This window comes from Garra rufa, chromosome 20 (genome assembly GCF_049309525.1).
Source record: "Garra rufa chromosome 20, GarRuf1.0, whole genome shotgun sequence".
NCBI classification, from domain to species: Eukaryota; Metazoa; Chordata; class Actinopteri; order Cypriniformes; family Cyprinidae; genus Garra; species Garra rufa.
The window spans coordinates 28,101,399-28,108,493 of record NC_133380.1 but is presented as its reverse complement, the minus strand read 5'-3'; the positions used below and the strand labels follow the sequence as shown (position 1 = coordinate 28,108,493).

The following is a 7,095-nucleotide window of genomic DNA, read 5'->3' as shown; positions in this document are numbered from 1 at the left end:
ATTTTACCATTTTCTAAACTTTAGCAAATAATGTGAGAAATGTTGGTGTGTAGAAGGTGAATTTTGGTTTGACTAGTTGTTATTTTAAGCATAAAGAGACTCAATTTTAGGTGAAATTTCAAATAAATTTATCTTGATTTAAAGAAATGTATAGATTTCTATTGGAAAACAAACAGAGGGATGTTTCCTTCTTTCTTTTTAATTAAAAGCATGGTCTTCATTTTTATGGCTTTTACCATCCCATCATTAAATAAAATAGTGCTAATCCACCATTTTAACATTTCAGAAAGTTACTCTGCAAAAACAAGGGTTTAATCTTTTTATCCTTAATGCTAGGAGAAAGTTAAATGTGTCATCTTCGTAATCTAAAAATCGGCATAACAGCTCGCATAAACAGCTCAATCTACAATTGATAAATGGGTTGCAGTTTATTTTACAGTACATGTACTTACATTGCACTTAACAAAGAAAGTAATGAATAACAATGTAACTACATGGGCTAAAGTTAGGCTTAAGGACAAATTTGGTTACTAGTAATTACAGTTATTGCAATTACTGCATGCAGAAGAGTACTGAACAATAGTGCTACTGATACATGTATACTAACTTGTACCATGGCATATAAAATTAGTCACTTCATATTCAGGTCTATATGAATAAAAAAAACTGCAAGTTGTACCAGTGACTTAACTAATGATGTTGATCTTTGAATCCAAATGCAAAAGTCCATGTATCCATATTCAAAACATTTCATTGTACATTTCTCAGACAACTCAACTGACCTGATGAAACGATACAATGTATCCCATCACTTAACTAAACCACATTACATGCTTTTAATCTCAGTTGATATGAGACAGCATAGAATAACATTAGGTGTAAAATCAGTGCATAGGTAAATAAAGTATTTCGACCCATACTTTATGGTTTAAAATTTTATTAAAACACTGTAAAAAATAAATAAATAAATATTTAGAAAAAGTAAAATTTCTAATGCTGTCCAGCAGCTATTGTTTGGTGTTTGACTCCACTCTCTGATAATCTGTGGGGAGAAACAAAGAAAAAAAAGTTCTGCAAACTGATTTTACAAGGTTATACAAAACTCCAATTATTTGTACAGCTCGAAGACAACTTCTTTTAAAAGAGACACTTCTGGTGCTCATTTATTTATATATAAAAAAATAATAATAAAAAAAAAATGAAATATAAGATGCACTTACCTTCAAGATCACCAGCCATTTGGTTCTTGCTGTAACTGTGTCGCAGGTTTAAAGTCCACCAGTTTATATCCCTGGAAAAAGAATGAAATGACTTAAAACCAAAATAAAGAGAAAAACAAAGAGACATGTAGCCAAGCACAGAAAGTTTATAGTCATAAGTGTCTCATGCACCACTGACACAAAAGACTACTTTTAAAACATAAAATTAGATACCGAACCTTAATTAAAACACAGTTGAATACTTGCTCACTGTGATAGTTCGGCAGTCTTGTTTTCACCACAACCACGAAAACAACCAAGCAACAAAATCTTTACACTGTTACCTAATTTTGATGAGCACAAATAATTCACATGAAAGAAAACTAAAATTCTCCTCTTACCTACCAGTCTGGTATGTTAAATACCTTACTTTGGTAGCTGTTTCTCGCTAGTCTTACAACAGCAATCATCTGTTCTCAATAAGACTGCTGGCGATTCCAATAAGCTAGCCTCTCAGCTGGCTCATCCCAATGGCTAGCCTCTCTTCGACGGACCGCTTCTCAACAGTCTCTTCTCTTTGGCTAGGCTTTAAGCTGGCTCCTCCCGATGGCTAGAATCTTTGCTGGCACTTCAGTCTGACCGCTTACGTGCAAGCTTGCCTTCAGGCGGCAATTCAGAGTGGCTAAAAATCCTCTTATGGATTTCATTCAACAGTGGAACTCAAACAAAGAAATATCATTTGTCCAGAGGTTGAACTACGTGCTAGCCATATGTTGCAAACACCAGAGCGTGTGCTAGGCCCAATTGTAAAACATAAATGAGCAAACTATTTAAGTTGAGTTAAGCTGAAGTTAAATTCGTAGAACTCTGGTTTCTTGAAAGGTATTTCACATGAAAGTTGAAACAAACCAACATTATAATAATTAGCCAGTAACCAAGGCTTATTAATGCTTTAACCAAAGGTCAAAATGACTTCAGGGTAAAGCTTCAAATCTACATCACAAAGGCAAATACCCAACAGCATCAGAATATGCTGTGAGTCTGTTGCGTAAAACACAATAAGTTATTAATGCAACTAGGCGAGTACTCACAATTCACCAAATCAAAACACTGACGAATGCAATTAAATAAAAAAAACTGGAGCGGTTTATTTAATCTTGATTGGTGACTGTTCACATTAAAAAGAAAAAAAAGAAGAAAGAAAAAAAGACAGACACCCTACTGGTTCAAGAGAAAAGCCAACACAACAGTTAAACCCTGCATAAAATCTCATTGGAATGCTTTGCACTTCACAGACAAAAAAGGGTAAACTACAAACTAGTAAATGTCTTCCAGGACAAGAGTACTTTTTAGACGTTCCTTTTTTTTTTTTTTTTTATCCGTCACACAACCCCACCCCCCCTTCCCATTCCCACCCGACCTTCCCACATGATTTTCCTCCCCTATTGAACACGTTCTCTTCGCATGGCAGACGTTAATATCGCCACCACACTGCTTGGCTGGGCAGATCTAGGTGTAAACCTGCTTGCTTCTCTCCTTTCCCTGTCATCTCTCTCTGGCTCTCCTCTAAGTACTGTGGCCTGTTGGACAATACGGAACATAAATTCAGTTACACTTTGCAACCTTGCTTTGTCTTTATCAAGAGCTGAACTGGAGGGGAATGAGTAGTAGTAGCACAGAAGCAAACCTTCAGGTCAGCTAAGACTGCATGGTTAGGACAATGAGGATGGGTTTGCATGTGCTGCAGCCAGAAGGTTTGGAGAACAACTCAAAATCAACATTCGTCTTGTCATACTGGATCTTAGCTTTATAAGATTTGAAGGTTTGCTGCTGGATCCCCTGCACTGGAAACTCAACAGTTTTACTCATTTACCGACCAAATGAAGAGTGATTACGGACTAACATTTGCATAGGTTACGCATCTTATGAGATGTTTGGACATGGATGAGCTAGAAACAAACTAGTGGCTAACTTCAGAGCCCTCTTCCATACGTGGGGCAATTCTTACCCTGGAATCTAAAACCTTCGCCCACCAGAGCCTCCTCCATAACCACCACCAGATCCTCCTCCATAACCACCTATAAAAAGAACCGCGATTGATAAGTGACCGAAAAACTTTGACATCTGTCAAAGTTTGCAACATTTCAGTTAGAATAGTTTCTTAATTGCTGCTTTTTATAGACAAACTTCAAAACATTCCAACGTCCCAAAAGAGCCTTAGTGCAATGGAAATGGTTTGAATTCAAATAATTACACAATACCATATAGCACAAGATTGCGATATTCACTCACCGCCATACGGGCCACCGCCGCTCCTTCCACCACCTCCGTAGTTTCCTCCCTTCATTGGGCCGTAGTTAGAGGAAGATTGATTGTTGTAGTTGCCAAAGTCATTGTAGCCTCCGCCACCTCCAAAGTTGCCTGCAAAAATTCAGCGATTCTTTAAAATCTTTTTTGCTATGTAAGTATGCAGAAGAACTTTACATACTCACACTAGGTACTTCATATTAACATCTTATAATTGAACACAAAGAAAATCTAGGAGAACAAAAATGGTTCACAAGATAACTGACCTCCTCCAAAGTTGCCTCCGCCACCATTGTTGTAGTTATCATAGCCACCGCCACCACCGCCATAGCCTCCACCCTGGTTTCCATATCCGCCACCACCTCCACCGCCTCCTCCATAACCACGATTGCCACCATAATTAGGTCCACCTCCACCATAGCCACCTGATAAAGAGATGGGAGATCATCATGGAAACACTGTGTTAATGGTCAAGTGTAATGTGAATCACATTTTTTAAAGTCTCTATATATATACCATTCCCTCCGTAGCCATTATATCCATCGCCTCCACTGTAACCACCTCTTCCTCCTCCATATCCACCTACAAAGGAAAAACATTTTAACTTTAAAAATCGTAGATAGAACAATGTGAACCAGTAGTTCTGAAATATGTAGGATGGTGTACATTATTTCCAATTATTCCATGAAATATGCACAGTACAAAATTGTAATATAAAAAAAAAAAAAAAAAAAAAATTCACTACATAGGGTTGTCTGCATAATCTTAGGGCTGTTCGATTTTGACATTTTTGGAACAGAGTCCGCTTCTGATTCTGGATTTAATGGGACTCGATTCCTCACGTCTGTTTTCAATTCCTTTTTTAAAATCGGACTCGATTCCAACCTTTGGCATCGACTCTCGATTCCCAAGACCTCGGAATCAATTAGTTTTGGAATCTATAAGTAAATAGTAAAGTAAGCCTTGGCGATAAAGTTTATTTATATATATATATATATATTTTTTTTTTTTTACATAATATGCAAAATTGTACCTCCATATCCACCTCCTCTGCCAAAGTTTCCGCCGCCGCCGCCGCCGCCACCACCACCACCACCACCACCTCCTCCCCCTCCTCGCCCACCTATAAGATGGATTTTATGAAAAGGTACTTTTTGCAGTTCAGGCCTTTAGAACAAAACAACAAAGAGCTACGCTACACATCAGGACAGCCGAAATATAAAAGGCTGACCCTACGTTTTATTTTCACCCATGTATATTTTATTGCATTCCATTTCCAGTGTATAGTTCTCACCTCGCTGATTCATTGACACCCTGTTCATTTCTTCTCTGGAGAGAGCTTTTCTGACTTCACAGTTGTGTCCATTCACTGTATGGTATTTCTGTACTGTGGGTTAAATGTAAAAAAAAAAAAAAAATGAATAAAAAAAAAAAATAATAATAATAATAATAATAATAATGCATACAGTGTTAAAAGGCACACATTTATCTATATAGACCTTTTTCCTGAGTAAACAATGAGCGCCGCCATTACGAATTCTAACATCAGATTGAATGCTTTTCTGTTCCGGTTTCCGTAGGAACCCATTCAAATAGCGTCCATCTGTTTTTAATGTAGCTAAAGTCCGCTGCTTCGTGTCATCTACACACTCATTAAAGTGAGGCACTAACAAATGACGGTCATTGCAACATTGCCAAGTGATGGCGCTATGGAGCCATGTGCTTTTTAAAAACATTTTAATAGGTTTAACATTAGTTTATTAGCTCGGAACATACCCTAATTTGACTAGAAACAATGCAGACCGGAAATGCAAAGCATTCTTTCAGTTAAGAGTCGGACTTACTTCCGCGTTCAGGAAAAACGTCTATAAAAAGGACTGAAACCGGCATAGATGGTGGACACAAATAAACAGCAGTCACTTACTGACAATCCTGTCAACAGAGTCATGGTCATCAAATGTTATGAAGGCAAAGCCCCTTCTCTTATCACTGTTCTTCTCGGTCATGATGTTCACCTCCTCAATTTTACCAAACTGTCCAAAATACTCCCGCAAATGCTCCTCGTCTGTGTCTTCTTTGATTCCACCCACAAACATTTTTTTAACAGTGGAGTGAGCTCCTGGTTTGCATGAGTCCTGAAATCAGCATATAAGCAATTATTGCAATATACAAAAAATATAAATAGAATTATTATTATTCATAAACATCTAGTGGTAAAAAGCAGAATGTTGTCTAATTTGCTTTTATAAAAATGGCAATACTGGTTGTAAGGTTTCTCAAAATAAACACGTACCTCTCTAGACACCGCCCTCTTGGGTTCAACAGCTCTTCCATCCACTTTGTGTGGACGAGCATCCATCGCTGCATCCACCTCACCCACCGAACTATACGTCACAAACCCGAAACCCCTCGACCTCTTTGTGTTGGGGTCCCTCATCACCTGTGAGCAGAAAAGGGTAAAGAAACTACGTAAGCAGCTGATGTGAGAGCCTGCTCTCATTCATTAGCATGTGAATGCATGCAGATGTACTCACCACACAGTCTGTAAGAGTTCCCCATTGCTCGAAATGGGCCCTTAGACTCTCATCTGTTGTCTCGAAACTGAGGCCCCCGATAAAGAGTTTTCGGAGCTGCTCAGGCTCACGGGGGGTCTGTTGCTGTGAGAATCAAAACCATCCAAGTAAATGCACTAAATGACAACGTTATAAACAGCTCTAAATATGTTTACCTATTTAAGCAGAAACAGCATATTTAATTGGTTATCTAACGTTAGGCGTTTACTTGCAACCGTATTGCAATTACACAAACCAAATGAACAGTGAAAAACGATCATTTAAAGCAAATGATTTAAAATGTACTAGCTTGTTAATTCATCCACATCAAAATTCAATGGTATCAGGCACGCCGAAAGTGTAAATAAAATCGATCTGTGATGCAGGAGAGCATCTGAGTGCAACCGTGCGGCCTACAGCACCACAAATAATATGCATTTTGTCAAAAGCCGATAAATAAATACATTTACACAATCAAACGCACTAATCTTAATAAAGCACAGATAAACGCAAAATTAAGGGCTGAAACAAATGAATTGCGCTTTAGTTTATGTATCGATACGAGCCGCTGTTGCGAACAAAGAAACGAAACGAAGCTGTGAAGAAATAGGTGTTTTTAAAAAAAAACCTAATTCTCTAAATAAACTACTTCACTCTTTTACATTTCACTTCATAACAATCACAGAATGCTTAACAGTTATAATGCAATGCACATGCCACAACACTAATTTCTTAGCGCTTTTTACCTCTTTGGACATGGCGGTCTCGCAGCGACTGACAGCAGACCTCGCACGATCTTGCAGCGACTGCGCGCAACCGCTTCTTCTTCATGTATCGTTTATTGGCGGATGACAAGCCAACTTATGGTGTATTACCGCCACCAACTGGACTGGAGTGTGAAGCTTAGACGGGGGTTACAAAAAAAAAAAAAAACTAAATTCTTCCTTCCAATCCTGTAACTTTGAGATAATATACTATTTCTTTTTGCACTCTTGACTGTTCTGAAGCACAACTTAATAGATTTGTTAAACTGAAAT

At 38.0% G+C, this 7,095-nt stretch overlaps 1 protein-coding gene across 1 annotated transcript; it reads right to left on the bottom strand.

Moving 5' to 3' along the window:
• Window positions 1-413: 413 nt before the first annotated feature.
• On the bottom strand, window positions 414-6,873 carry hnrnpa1a (heterogeneous nuclear ribonucleoprotein A1a). Its single transcript, XM_073825598.1, has 11 exons — window positions 6,805-6,873; window positions 6,041-6,163; window positions 5,800-5,946; window positions 5,431-5,641; window positions 4,801-4,893; window positions 4,540-4,629; window positions 4,023-4,088; window positions 3,773-3,931; window positions 3,492-3,620; window positions 1,221-3,277; window positions 414-1,042 (listed from the first exon to the last, which is right to left on the bottom strand). The coding sequence occupies exons 1-10, from the start codon at window positions 6,814-6,816 to the stop codon at window positions 3,216-3,218; spliced, it is 1,092 nt and encodes a 363-aa protein (XP_073681699.1). The 5' UTR covers window positions 6,817-6,873; the 3' UTR covers window positions 414-1,042; window positions 1,221-3,215.
• Window positions 6,874-7,095: the final 222 nt, after the last annotated feature.

What these genes read in the sequence shown, in the direction of transcription:
- hnrnpa1a (XM_073825598.1), bottom strand. An exon ending in CGGAGGCAACTTTGGAGGAG is followed by an intron (nt 3,621 to 3,772) that starts GTCAGTTATCTT and finishes GAATTTTTGCAG; the next exon opens with GCAACTTTGGAGGTGGCGGA. An exon ending in CGGCGGTGGCCCGTATGGCG is followed by an intron (nt 3,278 to 3,491) that starts GTGAGTGAATAT and finishes TTCTTTTTATAG; the next exon opens with GTGGTTATGGAGGAGGATCT.